The following is a 22,155-nucleotide window of genomic DNA, read 5'->3' as shown; positions in this document are numbered from 1 at the left end:
TAGGCGTGACGTCAGGGGTAACGATTTCTACGCCTCCTCAGCATTATTTCATGCAGAAATTACCAGAAAATGACCTGTTTAAGATTCCAAGTGGAAGAAATCTATGCATTGTTGATAATGATTAGTCCGTAGCTCCTCCCACAAAATCCGGCTAGATACGTTGAGAAAATGGTTACAAAATGATTCCAAGTAACTGTATGTGTTTACTGGTATTATTTATCGAGATATCTAAGCTTTTCTTTTTTTTAGATCATTATTGATCGCTAGTTTCGGTCAAATAGAGAGCAATTACGAAATTACGTGGATGAGTATTGGGTAATGCCAAGGGAATTATGACATACTCTTTATTTTTTGGGGATATTTCTTTTAATTATTAAAGTAGATCTGACTTGAAAGGCAAATAAAGTGTGTTTTGAAACTCCCGAGCGAGTAAAGTTTAAAATTATATTATATTATATTATATTATATTATACACATTACTCCTCATCTTGAATTTTATAAATACAAGTATTATAACAAAAATATGAATTGCTGCACTTCCCATTGCCGTAATTATTAAATAAGGTTTTTTTGTTTTGGTTTTGTTCGCACTACCGCATATTTCCCTATTTCAATCCAAACCTGTGATTAAACTTTAACATCTACCAGCATTTTACAGCTTTTACAGTGTGTTTCTTATAAGTCTGCTATAAATTAAAGGGGATGTATGTTTACTTAATAAATAAATAAATAGATGCACCTTTAGTGATTTCGAGTCGAAAATGTAACTTCTATCTTCATTTTGCCCTAAGGTCCACTGTTTTCGAGTTATTATTGGACTGTTTTAGGTATGACCCCTTAATTAAATTAATCATTGCTATTTCAGTTTCTTAATTAAATGTAAGGGGTCACCCTTAAAATACTTTGATCAATCTTAATTTGAAAACGGTGGGTCGCTCGGACGGCAAAATGTCATAGAACATTTTCGACTCAAAATCTATTTCCCAATAATTTCTGATAGACCTTCTAGAAACACCCTGTATAAATCATTAAGTACAATGATCGAAATCCCAACGATTAGGCCCGCCCCTCGACTGTGTACCATTAAATGAAATTGGCATTTCATTTATTGCTTATATATATATGAAAAGGGCCTCCTCCATAGGGCGTTAGTATTTGGGGAACAACCTGTTGCTGAGATCGGCTATTTTTTTCCTACTTTCATTTATTCCGGGAACAATTTGCACCCGGGAATGATTCTAGGTGACGCCGACTGCTCGATAAAACCACATTACAAGGAGCAATATAGGCGGGGAAAAAATACACGCGCGAGAATAGGGACGTCTTATATTATATTCCCACACCCGCCTCCATCCCAATACAAACCATGTGAATTGGTTCAATCGTACTATGAATATTGAACGATATTATTGTGCTAGGCTTGAAATTGAACTAATTTAAGCGACCTTACTCTCCATGGGCGATTTAATTACTTTCAAAATATACAAGGGTCTTTCATAAATGTTTTTCTCAGTGGTTTGCCCTCCAACCAGTCAGGGAAATAGCACATTTCCTCTGGCCCAAAGACCAGTTTATTAATTACTTAGTAATAAACTGGTCCCCCTTAGTTCTCCTATACGTTTTACTCGTCCCAGCCTTTGTTCTCCTTTAGATTTCCAATTAATAAACTGGTCCCGAGAACCAGTAACCCCACTTTGTGAATTTAAATACTAGTCCAAGCAATTAACTAGGTTTGGACCAGAGGAAGTGTGCTATTTACCAGGCTGCTCATTTGATTGTATTTGCGCCAATTAGTTCAAGCTTTAAGCACAAAGGCAAGTAACAAAGATTCATGATCAGTTAACTTGAAGGAATTTTACTGAGATTATGGCGTCAGGTTAAATTTTGACACCGAAATTAAAAAACAGGATCGTATTTAAACCTTAAACTAAACGCATCTGCTATCTATAAATCACTGCACCAAAGTTCAATTCAGTTCAGTTAGTCACCTTACACGAGGACAAAAATTATCTCGAGTTCAAGTGCAGTAAACCTGGTTCATAAACCGAAACAGAGCGCTCAATATTCAGGTGAGAATTGAATAACTTTCTGGTAGTACATTTTAAATCGAGATAGGAAAGAAAAGAGAGAAGAGATTCAGTTCCCAAAGCGAGGTTTGCCGACACACTTCTCTCCATTCGAAAAGCATCAATCATTCCCGCCTGTCACGCTCCATAACACGTCTTTTAGCTCGTACGCGTTACCGTTTTCCAGCCTTTTCCGCAATCCTCGTTCCCGCCAAAAGCAAATCTTTTTCTTTTGGAAAAGACCGTCCATCTTGATATAGTGATACAGATTCACTCGATTATGTTTAAAGAGATAGTAGCATATAAATCTATCATTGAATTTTGGGTTAAACCGGCTTATTTGTTGTTGTTTTTTCAATATAAAAACAATGCTTTTGATGAATACATGTCTAATGATTTAAGAAATATTAGTTATTAAATTGGACATTTAAATAATGAAGTAGCAGCCTTGTTGTTATAGTTACTTTTCACGTCTTATGGAGCCTTAATTGGACTAATATTTTAGGTTTCTAAACTTGCCTAAGTCATATGTATAGTCTAATTTAAACGCAATAGCCGATTAAGAAAAAATCTTGAATTAAGGATATTTTTTCAAAACGAAAATCACGTGTACAAGGTAAATTTCACTAGTGATAAGCTATTTTTATCTTTTAATTTTCATATTTAAGTTCAGAAAAATATGGTTTTATCATAGCCAATTAGACTTCGATCCATGAGTTAGGAAAGCCTAGTTCAATAATTATTAGGTTCCTAAAAGCTTTCATTTGGGCCTCAGCTAAGATTCGTGAGGTAATTTACACGGCCATACTGGTGGGTTGAATGCGAGGGAGAAGCTGAAACCTACCAATATGGCTACCAGAATAGCAGGAAGACTAAGGAGGGTATGACGTACTACTCAGCCAACTGAAAGTTCTCTATTTCTTCAAATATTTATTTTCTCTAAATAGCAGTTTAAAAACAAATATATTTTCCCTAAATAGCAGTTTAGAAAGAAATATATTTTCCCAAACTAGAAATTTAGAAACATTACATCCCTTAAGCATATACGTCCCTTTTCAACAGCAGAACCGCTATTTACCATCAATAAATACATTTATTATAGGGTAAACCCACTATGCGATTCACTATTTCACCTAAAATCACTGGAAGCAAAAACCAAAGCAAACAAAGCCCTTAAAATTAAATAGACGCCCCCTTTTTTATCAGATCAGATCATAGCAACCCCACTACATACCACCAAATTTCGGTTTTAAAACCCCACTAGCCCCAAACCTAAATTATTATTGAAAACAGCGATAGGACAAGACAAGTGTCAGGTGACAGAAGGAGAAAAAAAATCCCTTGTCCCCTTAGCGGTACTAAAGAGTGCAGTCCGAAAGAACTACAAAAACCCTTATGACACGCTATTTTCAAACCTAAACCTTTACTGGAATAACAGCTGGGCGATTTACTTCGAGCATAGACTTCTCAGGCAAGTTGAACCAGGGTTCATACGACTTTTGGTGAACAGATTTCTCGAGTTTTGGCGGGCTTTTTCGCATACATTTCCCAGAGGTTCCCTGGGTTTTTCCTCATATACTTCCCTGAGCTTCCCAGGGTTTTTCCTCATATATTTCTTCGAGCTTCCCTGGGTTTTTCCTCATATATTTCTTCGAGCTTCCCTGGGTTTTTCCTCATATATTTCTTCGAGCTTCCCTGGGTTTTTCCTCATATATTTCCCCGAGCTTCCCTGGGTTTTTCCTCATATATATTTCCCCGAGCTTCCCTGGGTTTTTCCTCATATATATTTCCCCGAGCTTCCCTGGGTGTTTCCTCATATATATTTCCCCGAGCTTCCCTGGGTGTTTCCTCATATATATTTCCCCGAGCTTCCCTGGGTGTTTCCTCATATATATTTCCCCGAGCTTCCCTGGGTGTTTCCTCATATATATTTCCCCGAGCTTCCCTGGGTGTTTCCTCATATATATTTCCCCGAGCTTCCCTGGGTTTTTCCTCATATATATTTCCCTGAGCTTCCCTGGGTTTTTCTTCACATACTTCGCTGAGCTTCCCAGTTTTTTCCCATATATTTCCCTGAGTTTTTCAGGTTTTTGCCCCATACATTTTCCCAAGTTTTCCCCATATGTGGAGTAATAACTAGGAGAGTAGTTTTTTTAAAGTTGAAGCAACCCCTTCAGAACAAACTAGGCCTAACTCAAACTTTCCCTGGATTTCGCTGAATTTTACAAAAAAATTCAAAATTTCCCGAGTTTCTTGCCAACTATTTATTACCCTAAGTTTTCCAGGTTTGTACGAACCCTGAATTCGTACTGGCATTCGTGCGCGGCCTTTGGGTCTAAGTATCAAATCAGGGTGAAAAAATAATATAGAGTTGATGTTGTGGTATAGAGAGGGCAGAAGTGAGGCGGAGATCGTCACCGGAGCCATTTAGGGCGTCCGCGAACCTCATTTGTCTTCATTCTGGGTCGTAGAACCCCCCCCCCCTCTCCCTCCCACCCTTTTGGTTTTTTTTATGGCCGGTATACTTTCTTTGGCTCTCGTATAAGCGCCAATTCACGCCGCTAGACGACCCCAAAAAGAAGAATTAGGTAGGAGGGAAAAGCAGCGTAGGTGATGCCCAGATTGAAGGGATTTTAGCCCGTCAGGTGTAAGGCTTTAAGATAGAGGCTGGTATAAGGTTAAGGCTATACGAAATTACCAAGTTGATATATATATACCGTGTGCGGCAAAAGTTATTTTATCCCGCGGAAACAGGAACATACCGATATAAAACAAGATCTATTAGGTTTTATATTAAGTAAAAATAAAAAATAAATAAAAATAAAGTGATGGGCCACGCTATTAATGGGCAGTTTGTAAATAGGGCAAGGTTAATTGAACGCTTTCAGAATACTACTGTCGATGTTCGACAACATACTTAATTGGATTTTGGTCAATACAGGGTGTTTCATGTACCCTAAGGGTGCGTTCTCACACACTAAGGGTCAAACTGAGTGGTCAGTGTCAAAGAACATGGGGTCAACAAGGAAATAGTCACGCATGTGGAGTAAGAGATATATTAGCCTTCAATAGTCTTCTATCTACGAACAATATTGAACCTTAATTTATCAGAAGTGAACTACTGAACGGGTAGAAGTGTGTGTTATTATTATTTCTTTGTATTAGGGTCCAATCAATGTTGGGGAACCCATATCTCCGTAACTAAATGCTGTAGACCCCATGTGTTCTTTGACACTTTCCATTCAGTTTGACCCTAAGAAAACACACTTTAATTTATGGCTGACTTATCAGAAACACCCTGTATGTTAATGCCGAGCTATAAGGTTGCACTATCCCTTCGCTTAACCGTTCCCAGTTTCTCTCAATTAATTTGTCAATAAAATGTTTTGCCTTCAAAAAATTATGGATTACATCTGAATATATTTTGATTTTTAAATTGAAATCCTTTTGAGATATTTCCTTCATGTTTAATTATGCCAATATGTTTAATAATTAGTATATTAATTTACAAAATCCACTTTATGTCCTCATATATGTTTAATTAATTTTAATTAAATGGAGAAAATCGTCAAAAGATTCTAACCGAGAACCTGATAGTTGGCTTTCCCTAAACACTTATATGTGCAACGGGTGAAACAGTTCTACAGGCGCTCGTAAGAAATATATGGGGAGTTTTGCCCCTATGGTGTAGCTTTCCCTCTTATCCCAAATTATACGTAATATTTAATAAAAAAATTAAGCTCACCGGCTCTTTCGGCCACCACAGACGCGTTGAGTCCTTGAGGATTCGGGTTGACTTTAAAAATGACTTGTTCATCGCCCAGTCTTATGTTAGAGAATGTTCCAGTTGGGAGCTTCAAGAATCGTTCCAAACTCTTTACCAATTTCTCGGCAGAGTTTAAATTCATTGATCTGCAAATTGATAAAAATAAATTTACCATATTAACTACTACATTCTAAACAAGGAATATAAATCATGGAAAAATATTTCATTTGATAAGAGTTCAAATTACGGTTAGATATTATACAGGATTGCCACGAAATTTTCAGATTCAAATTTTAGTGAAATTGTTTTAAACGCTTGAACTTATTCATGAAGAAGGTTTTTTTACATTTCTGGGCTGACATTTTTCAAGATGGCGGCGGATTGGACATATTAAAGGCTTCTAGGTAAAGCGGTTTGGGCTGGACGTAGATTATTAGTAACTCAGTCAGTCTATTTGTCTGTCGTCCAGGACTTTTACTTACATAGATCAGAGAGAATTTTATACGTAAAATTCTGCATAGATATAAATTATCAAATTTTCAAAAAATATTTTTCAAACTGACATCTCAATCTCCACGTACATCGATCGTTAACAATAAACATTCTTATCTGCCTGGTTCATACATCAAATTTGACTTTGTTTCAAGTACTATCAAATATTATAGTTATTCAGAGTTATTAAAGCCTCAGTTAAAAGCACCAATATATTACACAAATATCTTGAAGTGTAATTGGTTCTAGGAAGTTGCGGCAAACTCCGTAAGACGTCTACAAAATTCCTTCTAAACATGCTCGCGTAGTTAAACCAAACAAACTCCGAACATGTGGCTTTTATGGGCACCTAGCTTAGCGTCAGGAGCAGCTGTAATACACCCTGATCACTATATAGGGCTACTTAGAAAACGTCACTTTTACAGAAAAGAGTACTATAACGAAACTATAGGGAGATTTAGGAAAAAAGTAAATTAAGCCGAAGTTCATTAACAGTTATTAATTGACAAAAAATACTAGCTTCGATACACAAGGTCTATCTTACTCTTAAGCAACCGCGAATTGAAACGAAACTCAACATTAAGTGTTATCAAGAAGTGATATCTAGTTTACTAGGGAGAAGGTATAAATTCGCCACATTTCCAGCTTTATCTGCAGTCCAAACGTAGGTCCGGAGTTAATCCCCGCCTCTAAATTACAAACAGCATCGCATTGGTTCTTGAAAACCCACGTCAGCGCGACACGAATGACGAAAATTCCGTATGTTCAGACTAAGGAGAGGCGAAATAGCCCGGCCTCCTTTTACGTCCCCCCTTGTATTTAGAAAGGGGGACTGGGACTATCGCGCTCGAATACTTAGGCATCTTATACCTTCTCCCTAGTAAACTAGATATCGCTACTTGGTGTTATAAATAGCCCTGAGAATTTTTTTTCTTTCAACGTGTTGATAACTTACATAGAATTTGAGAATTTAATTATTTTTAAATCGATAGATCATAAAATTAATGATTTGTCAAATTGAAACTATATGAGTCTAATTCAAATTTTAAAAGAGAAACGCGTAATTAAGTACACGCTAAGCCTATGCCTATGCCTATCAATGACCAGATGATAATGCAGCGCAAAATTCCATGCATTGGTTGACTATAGTACATTATGTACAATTTTTTATGGCATCCAATAGAATTTCTACACTAATAAAAACGACAACCACGACGTCAACTTATGAAACTTTGAAAATTTACGTAAAGCTATAACGAATAAATTTTGGAATTTCGTCTCAATGATTTTGATATTCTTTTATAATCAAGATGGATTAAAATGGTATTCAGGCCATTTCATTATCCTTTTAACATTACAGATACACGGTGGGGTGTTGTAGCGGTTATCGTTTTCGCCTCGCAGCGAGAGGGTCCCTGGTTCAATCCCGGACTGGGGCATTGGGTGAAAAACCTGGGAAAAAATACCCTTCTGCGTACAGTTTACAAGTTCTCTCCAAACTTGTTAAAGGAGTTTTATTCCGCGGTGTCACCCGCTTTCTCCTTTCAATCAAAACATATGCTAAGGTTAACGGTAATAGTTAATAAAGGGCACTGTTAGCTGTGACACAGTGGCTAGCTCTATGCACTGTAAAGGGACATACCGGTAAATAAGCCACAGGCTTAGTGTAGCCACCCCTTCATAAACAAACCATAGATTACGGTTCCGATTTGTAATATTTAAATTCATTAAACAAAATAGAAAGAAACTTTCTACCAAGCTTTTTGCACAACCGTTTCGGTTTAATTCAGTTCTATCATAGGGGATATTTAGTGGTTATTCAATTCCATTGGTCGGTGGAGTAGCGGTTCTAGGTTTCCCTGTCATTGCAAGGCTTTGCGAGTGAGAGGGAGCGACGTCTTACCCCTCAATGCACGAAGTCTCCCTCATGGATTAACTAGGTATTAGGCTTGACGATATTTCCTTAAAATAATCACGGCTACGCTTAACGTCAATAGCTTAAGATAAGATACCAGCACGCGTAATTCGGGAGTAGCAGAGAGAATTATTATTGAGCAGTCAGTTAGGTTAACTTCCCCATTTTCCGAGACCCTGCAGTTCTGTAAATTTTTGGGCTTGCGACTGAAAACTTTACACAGAAATCGTACCATAACCTCCATAAGTAGGGATTTGAAATATGGCAACCTATACAGGGTGTTCCAAAAGGGGTGAAACAATTGCGTTTAAGTCGCATTTCTGCATATTTAATGTGAAACATTGCAGGGCGAGCAAAAAGAGCTCCCTGATTTCTAGGTCTGCTCAAACCACGTGATCTCGCTAAAACAGCGTTTAAAACATCACCAAGCTGAATGGTTGAACCGCGGATATTTTAGCCAATTTAACCAAGTTTCCTTCGTTGAAATTCTAAAAATTTACCGATTTTTCCCTGACCTTTGTTGAAATTCTTAAAATTCCTCCATTATTTTTTCACCAGTTTTTGGCCGATTTTGGAATTCCATGACTTTTCCAGGTTTACCACACCTGTAGCAATCTTGTATACGAGTTCGAAGCGTGGGTTCTGATCTATATCAGACATTGGAGGCTTGACGATAAATAGATCGAGTATAAGAGGTACGTTGTTGAACTATATTGATTAGGGAACAACAGCGACCGCGACAAGTCAGAGTGGTGATGTTTATCGGGGTTGTACGTTAAAATATCCCCCCCTCTTCAATCCTTCATAAATAAGAAATCGATATTTAACGGGACGTTTGTAAGACGTACGTTGCTATATAATAAGGATTCAGGAGGAACCTGTGGTTTTGAACGGCCCGAGGTTAAATCAAAAACCCATCGAGTACACAAGCAACGTTCAGACATACCAGTTTGTACAGACATTCCAGTTTGTAACTTAATTTTTTAAGTGAACTCTATCGAGGCACACGTCGAGTCGATGCTATTCTTCGAAAACCGACCCTATCGAACTGGGTGCGTTTCTCACATATTTTCATGGTTGAAATTTATTGGTTTGTGTCCTAAGATTGTTACCATGAAGTGATTTTCTACGACGTTTTTAGGACATTGTTAAGAGCAAATTTATAAGATTATTTTATTTAGGCCTATTAATTTTATAATTCGTTTCTTCGGGTTGTGTATATGAACACATATTTCTTGCAACGTCAACAACGTTACACTTTTCGTTATCCCAAGAATGAAGATTCGTTATGCATAAAGACGCGATTTGGTAAATTTCAGAATAAAGACGAAAATTACAGTTTCTAAATTTGGAGCCCTATAGGGTCAAAACCAAAGCAACGTACTTAAACTGCCAAAGACTAATTACCGTTTTCTAAAATTACGGTAATTCCACATCTCTAGTTAAGCCTTTTATAAGCAGTGCAACTTTTACAATACCAGGGATAGATTTGATTTTATAAGTAGGAATAGAGAACAGAGTAATCTGGGCGCGCGTCGAAGTCCCGGACCCCCTTCCATGCGACGGAGGGGTATGAAAGAAGAAGTGGGTCATAGTGACAGGGGTAAAAAGGAATTACGTATTTTTCGCCGTCCCCGTCAGCAACGTCACCAAAACGTAGTTTAAGTGAGCCAATAAGATAATTTAAACTTTTCGTAACGTGTTGGAGGGAGGGGTTCTATTGGCTATGAGTCGGACTGAAGTAAATATAAATAACCGTTCTCCAAGCCTACTTCAAAAATTAAATCTATCCCTGGAAATAAAAATAAGTGGCACTTACTTTTCGGCAATCCGAATATAGGTATGTGTTGAGTCGACGATTTCATAGTTTTTATTGGCATCCAGGACAGAATTGGAATTAGGAGGCGATTCCTCTTGACTTTGAGGCAAGTTGACCGAGACTGGTCGAAAATATTCTCTTTTACTAGACTGACCCGATACTTCTTCTTCGGGGATATGAGGAGGACCTTCTGCAAAATTAAATAACAACCAAAATATTAACTAACATACCAAATGAAAATAATATACCCTGAAATTAAATTATGAACTAAACGTGCGCAGTTATTTATTTTATCCATAAATACCTTTTTGCCCTTGCAGTTTGATATATGGCTTGCTTTTCAAGGATTGTGATCTGTCCGACTTTGCCCCGTTTTGTCTGGCCGAAGACTCAATTGAAACTAAATCTTGCAAAGCCTTTTCTTCATCTATAAAACACAAATGAATGAATGACACTGAATTAACGGAACTTTTGAGGTACATTTAATTTATAAATAGAAGAATAAAATTTAATACATTATACGAGTAATTAGCTATAAATATATTCATAAACTAGCTGTTACCCGTCGCGGCGTCGCTGGCGTGTAATAAGAACTTCCATCAAAATGATATAAAGAATGGGTAGATTTTACTGATGACTATAGGCCTAAGATTTTTGAAGCACCCTAGGAGCGAAGGCACTCGGCGTTGCCCGTCAGCCCGTCGGGACATTTTTTTTATTACTTTCCATGCGGACATTATTCCATAAAGAAGGGTTTTTAAATTTCTGGCCGCCATTTGAGAAGATGGCAACAAATCGAACCCAAAAGACCATTCAGCCCATCTATAGGTTAAAGGAAACCAGTGTACTAAATATTTGTGAAATCGGTTGAAACGCACGGACTTTGTTGCATAGAGAAGATTTTTTACATTTCTGGGTGCCATTTTTTAAGATGGCGGCGGATTGGAAAAATATTTTTTAGTACGCGCATACTACCTATGAGTAACGTTCCTGCAAATTTTCAGCCTTCTAGGGCAAGCGGTTTGGGCTGGGCGTTGATTATCAGTCAGTCAGGACTTTGATTTATGTAGATATAAATAGATTTCATACTGAGAAAGAGAAACACACGCGTATGGGATGCCTTTCTTCACACCATTTTTTCCCTTATTTAGCGGCAACTAGAGTAGCTGTAGACCGAATAGCGTCAACAGGCCAATAATGACGTCAAAAGTCAAATGGGTGGCGTGCCCCTATGCCCAAATAATTTTATCTGTATATTTAATATAAGAATTTGTCCATCAAATTCTAAAGATTGCCACGAGAAATGATTTTCCCAAAAGATAATGCGAAATATATAATATAAAACTTTTGGTAGTCAGTATATAAGTGCATATATGTTGAGGTGTTAAAGGGAGGGTGAAAAGGAAACTGAAGTGATTTGTTATCCATTCTTCTACTAATTTTAAGACTTATCTGCGTAGTGAAACATCCAGGAAATACCTACGAGTGATTTTAAAATTCAAATTATAGTTTTATTAGATTTCATGGATAATTTAAAATTTACACGTCTGACCAATAGCGTAACGCCCTCCCTTCCTGTTAACAAAATTCTCGTGGCACGCTCCATGTCGAATGAAATTTAGCGCGAAATTTGACAAAAAATTGCAAGCGATGTGACAAATTGTACTGCGAGATAAATAGCGTGTTAACAAAATTCTCGTGGCACGCTCCATGTCGAATGAAATTTAGCGCGAAATTTGACAAAAAATTGCAAGCGATGTGACAAATTGTACTGCGAGATAAATAGCGTGTTAACAATAAGGCAGGGGGTTACGCCATTGGTCGGAGATGCCAGTTTCAAATTATCTACAAAATCTCCTCAAACTAATTTTAATTTTAAAATCATTCGGTAGTATTTCCATGAACTGCTAAGTGCGCGCTTGCTTTTGTTAATATCTAGTTTTATCAACTCAATAAATTTCTTCCTTTCTACACTAAAAATAGGCACACTTTTAGCCACTCGGCACTAGCGTATTTCCACATGTTTCACTATGGAGATTGGTCTTAAAATTAGTATAAATTATTATCGATAAGAAATATACTGATTTTCTTAGATTTTCACCGTCCCTTTAAAAATTATTAAAATTCATTAAAAAGGTGAACAATCGAATTTTTAATTAGATAGTTGACGTGGCTGGAATATTTGCAGTATTCTATAACAAGAGTATGGGAAAAATTCTGTATTATAGGGAAGCCCGGCCGGTTTTCCCTTCCAGGAAAGAAGCCCGGAAAGAGAGATGAAGAGAGTCGAGATTTATTATAGCAAAGCAATTTATTTTCCCAGTAGGAGGGGGAGGAAGAAATTAGTTCGATTCGAAGCCAAAGGGGGAAATATGGCCGACAAGAGAGAGGGGGGGGCAACAGCGAGGGGGGTAAAACAAGGCCAGGGGGTCGCCAACCAGATCGCCTTTATATAAACGCAACGAGAACACTGATACCACCACCATGAAAAGATTCCAACAGACAAGCTTGATGAAGACCGAGATTAGAGTTTCACTACAAAACTGCAATCCATTGTTGAAGTTACCTTTAGAAGACTAGCCTGAGAATGCAAAGTTTGTCTTCTTACTTTCTTATAATAATTATAATAATAATGGGATTTGTGGTAATTTCAGGAGCATGTTATAATAAGTAAGAGCAGGGATCCATTTAATTTTAGAAGTAAGAATGAAGAACAGAGTAATGTGGGCGCGCGTCAAAGTCCCGGACCCCCTTCCCCAGGAAGGAGGGGGTATGGAAGAAGAGGTGGGTCATCGCGAGCGACAGAGGAAAAATGAAATTACGTATTTTTCGCCGTCCCCGTCAACAACGTCATCAAAACGTAGTTTAAGTGAGCCAATAAGATAATGTAAACTTTTCGTTTCGTGTTGGAGGGAGGGGCTCTATACTGGGCTATGAGTCGGACTGAAATAAATACTAACCGCTCTCCTTTCCTACTTCTAAAATTAAACCTATCCCTGGTAAGAACCAGACTAATCTGTCTGTCTGTTTGTAACTCTGTCAGTGCTTAGCTTGCAAAACCATTAATTAGTAATGTGAAAAGTAAGGATACCATTACCAATGCAAAAAATATTACTGAAATCCGTTGTAACCATTACTTCCATAACGATTGTTTATACATTTTGTTCCACCACTTTTCAAGATGGCCGCGAATTGGAAAACTCTTTCTTAGTACGCGCCTTATACTCAAGAGCAACATCCCTGCAAAAATTCAACCTTGTAGCTAAATTAGTTTGAGCTACAGACGTTGATAATGAAGACACAGATTTAATTTTGCTTCTAATATCCGGTTCTCAACTTCTCATATTTCAGCCAATAGGAGGGCAGAGAAAGAAGTGACGCATACCGCCGGAAGTAGCGTCGTAAACAAGATCCCTCTAGTAGTACTCTACTTTCATACCATCCCTGTATGACACAACCGTATTAGTTTCACCTTAAATATTTCGGAGGCGCGACTAAAAACAGGTAATTACTCGTAGAACGAAACCTCTTAAGGGATCATACCAACGACGAGTCTGAAACAGATTCCCGTCTAACGCCACCCCCGAAAATATTAGGGATAAAAATGGGTAGAACCATGCAAAGCAGACTAGCGCGAACGTAGAGAATCGCGAAGATTTTGATTTCATAATTGTCCTTTTCGAACAGAAAATAAAAACGAGGAGAAGATGAGGAGTGAAAGATTGAGCGGATGAATTTGACAACCCACTTCAAATTTAATCAACTGTTAGTTCACTTTAAGGGTAAATTAATCGAAAGAGAAAGGATGAGTTGATAGACTATTTTTTCCCCCAAAAAAATTTCTTTTTGTTCGGGTTTTTTTTTTTTTCTATTATATCAAAATAGAAAATCCTTTCTAGGGATTTCCTTTTTTGAACGTTTCATCTTTAATAAATCCTTAGTAAAAAGAGTACTAATCAAGATTTCACCTTTGATTACCTTCAATGTTTCCCCACTTGTTTTTCAATACTAATTTGACAATATTAAAATTTTTAGAATTCGGTTTTATTTCACTCACTAGGGCTAAGAATAGATAGATTTCTTCATCTTAGAATCTTTAACAAAATGTCATTTTCTGGGCATTTCTGATTGAATTAAAGGGGAGGTGGTTTAGAAACCTTCACCCCTGACGTCACACCTAATATTTTTGTTTGAACTTTGTCACCACGTGATATTGGCATAGCTAGCGATCTGTACCGAGACTTCGTCGACCTACGAGTAAACTTGGGAGTGACGGTTGTCCTAATTTGAGGATTTTATGCCGCTTCCATCGCGCCTACACTAGAGAGAAAAAATTGGTCGAGTTCCAAAAACATTTCCTACCCCCTTTTCCCTCAACCTAAGGCCGGGGAACACGGACGCCGGTGCTTGAATCTAGTTCGGCCGTCTACCGCCGCGAGCGTCTCACGTTTTGGAGGGAAAAATTCAGAAAACGCTACCAGAGGGCTAAGGGTTGGTGTGTTGTAACCAAGAACATTCACTTTCGCCAAGTGAAGATTTTAGTTACCTCGATACTTCTAGTCCCATTTCTTACTTCTGCTAGAACTAATTGATTGGCTCAATAAGTAAACTTATAGGAATCAAGTAAAGGGACAGGTGTTTTAAAAAATAAATATTTAAGAAAATCTTATTGGGAGGTTGCATCGTGTAACCACAAAAAAATCTCATTTTACGTTCGATTTTGGTCTAGACTCACTTTGCTCTCGATCATCTAACTCACTGTGGTTCGCATGAACTCATGGGATCTGCCTTTTAAGTGTCTGCGTTGCACGGTTTAACTCGGAAATATCTCAATTTCGCGACGGAAGGACGCTAGAGACACATGGAATCCCTGTTCATGTTTTTCATATACCTTACAAAGTCTCATTTCGTTTAAACCGATCGGAAACTTCCTAGGCGATTCCCACATCCCATATACATTTAAAAAGGTACTCCCTCGTGACCAAAATAAATCTAAAAAGTGTAAGTGCAAGTGTAAATGAAGAAGGGGTACGATACTCCGCTATTCGAATGCACTGAAACTTTCATGACATATTCTCTAGGATACGGAAAATACGTTTAAGGAATAGAGAGCAAAAAAGCGGTTGAAACGTTTGTGGTAAGCTTAAGGGCTCTCTGATATTGACTGGTTCCGGATCATACGTTCATGAGATTGGTATGTCTTAAATATTCAGGTTTGTTGGGCACAAATTATGGTTCCTTTACACCCTTTTAACCCTCCAAAAAGGAGGAGAAGGCAACCTTCACCATCAACACATAAAAGGTGGTTCATATATCGCGAGTTACCACGATACAAAAACCCTACAGCGACACGCGAAATATCCCAGTGTATCCCCCTTATGTGTTTCATCGAAATATTCTCTAGACCATTTCAGAAATAGCATACAGAGAAACCACCACACAGGGGCTCGCCAAAAAGTACCGCTAGAGGCAGTGCGAGTTGGCTAGATTCCCATGTTCGTGTAGTAAACTCGAGCTCAGTCTTATGTTGCTTCTTGGCGCGAGGGAAAATACCACAATGGCAGCCACGCCCCTGTGTGTTGGTTTTTCTGTAAGTAATTTCCGAATTGTCTATATCAAGTACCAAAGTTTCAAACTCAGAATTCATAAATCGTGTATGAATGAAATAGGAAACGATTTTGTAATTGAAGTATAAAATATGTAGGATATGTATATGGTCTTTAAGCGACCATATACTCCATACCATAAGTTCAAAAGATATGTTCACTATATGTTTGTCACTACTCACTGGTTACTGAGAGCTTGTCATGAAGTGGCTTAGGTCATAGATTCGAGGTAAAGCGATACCTGGTGAGGCGCTGTCAAAGGCTTAGCACTGACAAATTAGGAAGATGGAACTCCTACAAAATTAACCGAGTGTAGGACTTCAATTTTCGCTTGTCGTTCTCGAAGTATAGTACAGGAAAAATAGGTTTTAACCCTGAACAAATTGAAACAAAGCTGAAAATTTCAGACTTTATAGATTTTTGGGCGCTCTTTAACGTGGTGTGGTCTCCCACACTCTCCCATTGGAGGAATTTCCGCCATATTGGAAAATGGCGGACAAAATCGAGAAAACGTTTAATAACTCCGGTTCTGCTTAACCGATTAACACGTAATTAGGCTTCAATTGTAGATCACCTTCAAACACATAATTCATCTCTTAAAATATTTTACCCTACAACTAACCGGAAGTTCACAATCTGACCCTGAAGATTAGCCTCCTATAAAAAATGAGGATCTAAAGCATTTATGGTTTTTATTTTCAGAATACGTTTCGAAAATTAAACATATAGTTCCTATTACTGACAAATTTTGTTTCTTTTCTTACAAGAGCTATAATGTATAGTACGGGAGAGGGTAAAACAGCCTTTGTACCGGAGCCTCCGGGATGAACTAGGCCCATGCGTGTGGCGAAGCGAGAATATTTTTTTAACTAATTTAGTTCGCCGTGTTTTCCCGTTTGGGGCCGCTGATACGACCGAAAAATAAACAAAGCTCAACCCCGTGACCCTGTCGACTGCTTAAGTATTTGGGCCAAGGTCGCGGATTGTAAGTATACGTTTTTATAACTCTTACTGAATTATTTTAATTGAAATAATTTATTTTGTTGTCATCAATACCATCTAACCGAAAGATTCAGTAAAAAGTGTATAGCCCCAAAAACATTTACGTTCATTTCAGGATGAAACTTTTCTCTATCATAAAAAGTTTATGACTGACCCCTAAAATATCAACGATAATTTAAGGAAGACCCCTGTCACAACGGAAAAATAAGCGCCATCTATGGTGAAAATATTTTTCCTAACAAACTAGATATTTCCCCACATAAAATTTGACATGCATGGGCCTAGTTCATCCCGGAGGCTCCGTTTGTACCATCATAAAACTTAATGTTTTAAAATATACCATTGTTCGCCCACACTTGTCAATACGGCTAAAGTTGGGTTAAAGCGTGTGAAACAAAGTTAACATAACCAAGTGTATACTTTAAATGAAGATTATGGAATTGAGCTTTTGAATTAGCTTCGCTTCCACCAACAAGTGCGGCTGCAAAGCAGCATTCAAATAGAGTTTATCACCAAGTTCAAACGTGGCTTGGAAGCAGCCTAAATGCTTGAGAATGGGCTTGGAGACAGGTAGGATCTGAACTCAAACCAATCGTTACCACTCTACAACCTGCTCCAGCTGAGCTTCTGCAGATGATCCCTCGTAAATGCAAGGAAGTCTGTGATTTGAAATGTGAATGCGGTAAAACTGGTCCAGTCTGTTCTTCAATTTGTAGACAATGCAAGGGAGTATCTTGTTCAAATGAACATAGAGATTTTGAGGCTCAACCTCAAGTAGAGGACTATGATTAAACTTAAGCTTAACCAATATTGATAAATATACTAATATACAAGTTGGTAAACAAAAAATAAACCTCTCCGATACGAGACGCAATTAAGAGGTTATTCTCAAATAATTAAGAAAATATAATTGATGTTACTTACTTTAGTCGTCAGTAGTTTAACGTAAGTCTACTGAAGTCGTTTTAAGAAACTTAATTCCTAAAATAATTTTAAACATAGCTATTGTTGACGTTTGAATTCTAGCGTATGCCTCTTTAACAATTTTTGGAAATTTAGGGTATAAGGCGATTGATTCACAATAAATGATAAGAAATCCGCAATTGCATGAACCTTTGGTTGAAGCCCTGCAATTTGGAGGCTAGACGTTTCTCGTAACCCTAGCCGATCGCCACGCACTTCTTGATCCTAACGTTGGGAGTAGAAGCCAAAAATTACTGCGGACGCGGTGACCGACACACAGACAGACAGACACCCCCCCACACACACGTCCAGTATAATACCTCTCCGTGACGTCATCGTCACTTAAAGTGGTAAAAATATAATGGGAATAATATATTTTAGGTTTAAAACCCTCTTTGCATTTATTTCGCTCGAAACCGTTTCGAAATACTCAAAAATTAGATTTGCTTTACCTTCCGGGCTTGATTGTGAACTTCCGGTTAGTTGTAGGACAACATATCTTTAGGATGTATTATGTGTTTGAAAGTAATCTACAATTGAAGCCTAATAACTTGTTAATCGGGTTAGTAGAACCAGAGTTATTAAACTTTTTCTCGATTTTGAAATGTATTCTGAATATAGAAACCATAAAATGCTTTAAATTCCCATTTTTATATGAGGCTAATCTTCAGAGTCAGATTGTGAACTTCCGGTTAGTTGTAGGACAAACTATCTTAGGAGGTGAATTATGTGTTTGAAGCTGATCTACAATTGAAGCCTAATTACGTGTTAATCGGTTAAGTAGAACCGGAGTTATTAAACGTTGTCTCGATTTTGTCCGCCATTTTCCAATATGGCGGAAATTCCTCCAATGGGAGAGTGTGGGAGACCAGACCACGTTAAAGAGCACCCAAAAATCTATAAAATCTGATATTTTCAGCTTTGTTTCAATTTGTTCAGGGTTCCCTCTATTTTTGGGCTAAAATGACTGTACTAGTAGCTCGAGCATTACGAAGTATAAGCAGAAGCCGATTAGGCTTTACACATGAAGTACGTAACATACGCCTGGGGGAGCTACACGATATTCTCTAAGCTCCTAGGAAAGAACTTCCCCTTACGCGGAGGGAAATAGTTCAGTAACGCGGCTCCTTCGGATCCTTGCCATCCTTCCGCCTTAAGAACCGATTTACCAGGTACATAAATTCGAGAACTACTATTAAGACTGAGTAGGGTTTCTAAAATATTTTTAAGATAAAACTCTTCACAATACCAAAGATTATTTGGGAGTAAGGCGTTAAAATGTTATCAATCTGGGTAGCTTTTGCTTGGACTATTTAAGACGCCGTACATCTGTTTTTTAACGAGGTATTTTTCTGTTCTCGCCGTTACGGCAAGCCCGGCCGCCGGCGGCTCGAAATGGGCCGCTCGGCCTCAGCCGCTGATATTTAGCCAAGGCTTAGTGTAGTTTTCGTGTCTAATTCTATTCGCAGAGCTATATTTATGTTGAAATTTAAAGAAAATCTTATAATATTTAGTTGTTATCAATCTGGGTAGCTTTTGCTTGGACTATTTAAGACGCCGTGCATCTGTATTTTAAACGAGGTATTTTTCTGTTCTCGCCGTTACGGCAAGCCCGGCCGCCGGCGGCTCGAAATGGGCCGCTCGGTCTCAGCCGCTGATATCTAGCCAAGGCTTAGTGTAGTTTTCGTGTCTAATTCTATTTGCAGAGCTATATTTATGTTGAAATTTAAAGAAAATCTTATAATATTTAGTTGACGACGTAGTAAATGTCTCAAAAAATTTCGAAACTTGAGCTTTAAAACGCTGAATATTTTATAACGCAAATTCGCGTTCCGGGCTTCCCGGTTATGTCGACGGCGAGGTCGAGTCGAGGTCCCTCCCATGCAAGAAAATAGTAATAGCCGTCGCCGATTGGTCTGGCGTTAAAGAGGTTATCTATGGTTAGGGGGCTCATGATTGGTTAAAAGCTTTTTTGTTCGTCTGCTTAGTTTTTACTTCGGGAATGTCATGAAATCCATGGCCAAAGCTATGGAAAAGTGGGACTTACGTACTTTATGTGTGAAGCATAATCCGCTTTTGGTATAAGTAGTGTCATACTTTGTTAAACCGCCCTGCAGCTCCGTATGCCACGTAAAAAAGGTTAAGTAACTACTGGCTTATAAGATAATTGCCTCTCTGGGTCCTTATAGTCTATAGGCCATGTTTAACACAGGCTACAAAATCATAATTTCACCAAACATTTTGGTCGTATAGTTCAAATTGTATGTAGCAAATATAGTGCTCCGAAAACCAAACAAAAACATATCACACGGATAGAAGTGTCCAATATTTATAATACACATAGACTATACAGTCCATATCGAACAGCAACAACCTGTACATCTCTAAATATAATTAGACGAGCTGCATATTCAAACTGAGACGAACAACAACAACAAGACGAAGGCGTTGATTATACAAAGGCCTTTTAGATCAATCGTTTCATTAGGCGCTTTTGCACACACACACTGGCCCTCCCTTCCCAATCTACACCCTCGTAATCAAGACCAGATTTACTAATGAATAATACAATTAAAATATCACGGTAGACTAGATCTATTTAACTATGGAATCTCCTTCACTTTTGAAGCGCTAGAAAGGGAGTTTTAAACCTCCAGTCCCGCACTTTCAAAGAGTATATAAGCCTATACATAGAGAGCTTGGCAAAATTTGATTCTCAATTTGTTTGGGAGGGAAACTTCAGTTCGCACACTCAGTTCATCTTAAAGATTTCAATTTAGTTACTAAAGTGATACGGGGAAATATTCCACCCATTTACACCTAAGGAAGAATTAGTTATTTTAGAACTGAACGGAGTTGTTGAACATCTTCTGAAAGGTGTGTATGCACACTCGTTGAATGGCGATGCGAGGCTTGGCGTTGTTTCTCGCCTTTAATTCAGAGCTTAATTACACTTGTTTAAGAATGCTATAATGGATGGTTCATTCTATTTTCTAAGATTTCTCTTCATATATATATATGCGTATCAGATTCTTGAAGTAGGTTTTAATTTGATGAAATTAAGTGCCAACTTCATTTAATTGTAATAAAGGAAGATTTACTTCTTTTTAGTTTAGTGTTCTTTATGTTTTGAAATGTGACACCTACAGGGATTAATATAATTTTAGAAGCAAATTACATCTACCCCTCCATGGTGACACCTTAAATTTGTGAATTTGTGTTAAGAAAATTATTCGTGAACTTTTTTATTGTGCGCTAGACGTTTCAACAAAATATGTTTATATTCAATACAGTTTATCAAATTCTGCGAAGAAAAAACTACGAGAATTTCGCAAACGACTGGCGAAAAAGAACATTTCCGACAAAATTAAAAAAAAACTTCAAACATTTTCTGTGAAAATTTGCCAAACAAAACTTCAAACATTTTCTGCCAAAACAAAACTATGCCTACGAATATTTTCGGGCAAAATTTGTAAAACACAATAAAACATTTTCAGTCAAAAGTGTCTAAAAAAATACGAAACACTTTCTTTTTTGCGAAAAAAAACTGACATTTTCACTCTAGGATTGAGCAAAACTGCAGAACGTAACTTGAGTTTCTAAAAAACCTTAAAACTATAAAACTTATAAATTCGATAGTTGCATAAAACTACAAAAGAACACTAATTCAATAGTTACATAAAACTATAAATAAAATAAATTTAACTGCACCATCTAAGAGAATAAAAAGGCAAAGGAGGAGAGGTAAGAGATAATCGCATTAGCAAAGCGGACATAAAGAAAAAGAAAAAACATTGAAATAAAGGGGGTTGTCCGGGAGACTTAAAAACTCCTTTAAACTCTTTCCCCAGCTAGCTCACTCTTTGTTTCTTTAGTTTTAATTAAGAGCTAGGGCTAAATTGCTTATAAACTGGCTATAAGGAGTACGATAGGGGAAAACTGGCGAGTTAAATCCACTCGGCCAACATTCTACCTAGCATTCTAGCTCCTTCTACCCGCGTGAAAAGATATTTTTTTTCTTTAAATTTCTCAGAATCGTCTGCACTTTCAAAGAGCTCGAGTACAGAGCTAGTACAAGGGGGAAGATTTGAAGTTACGCTCTGTAGGGCCTGCTGTTGGTCGTGCGACTCGTGCCATGGTGAAATCTCCCTTATTAGAATTAGATGAAAGGGGGGCGTTAACGGTTCATTGTTTTGTCAGGGACACAGACCGACCAAGGCTTAGACAAAACAACCTAACACCCCTTAAAACCAAATTAGAAGCCTAGATCACACCTGGATGACAAAACTTTGTAGATTACTAAAGAAAGTCTGGAAAAAGGGAAGACAAAGTGTTTTGAATGAATTTTTCTCAGGAAAAGTTTTGTATATCATTACGAGCTCCAATAGCAATCAGAACCTTTTTGAAACGAGATATTTAATAGTTCATAAGTGAAGTGTGTGTGTGAACACGCATTTTATTTTTATATGCTTAAATTAACGCAGAGGCTTATGTTCTTCGGCCGAGTGAAAGACTTAAATGATTTA

At 37.7% G+C, this 22,155-nt stretch overlaps 1 protein-coding gene across 2 annotated transcripts in view; it reads right to left on the bottom strand.

Annotated features, from left to right (window-relative positions):
* IA-2 (tyrosine phosphatase IA-2) overlaps positions 1 to 22,155 on the bottom strand; it is a 410,032-nt gene that overhangs the window by 267,380 nt on the left and 120,497 nt on the right. For both annotated transcript variants that reach the window (XM_089866819.1, XM_089866820.1), the window contains exons 9-11: positions 10,363 to 10,485; positions 10,059 to 10,248; positions 5,812 to 5,978 (exon numbers count right to left, since the gene is read on the bottom strand). In XM_089866819.1, coding sequence (XP_089722945.1) covers positions 5,812 to 5,978; positions 10,059 to 10,248; positions 10,363 to 10,485 — 480 coding nt within the window. The remainder of the gene's footprint in view (positions 1 to 5,811; positions 5,979 to 10,058; positions 10,249 to 10,362; positions 10,486 to 22,155) is intronic.

Source organism: Phalangium opilio, unplaced genomic scaffold (genome assembly GCF_054372755.1).
Source record: "Phalangium opilio isolate 3A_F unplaced genomic scaffold, DU_Popi_V2 ptg000017l_1, whole genome shotgun sequence".
Taxonomy (NCBI): Eukaryota; Metazoa; Arthropoda; class Arachnida; order Opiliones; family Phalangiidae; genus Phalangium; species Phalangium opilio.
The sequence above is the reverse complement of the archived record's forward strand: the minus strand, read 5'-3'. Positions and strand labels throughout refer to the sequence as shown.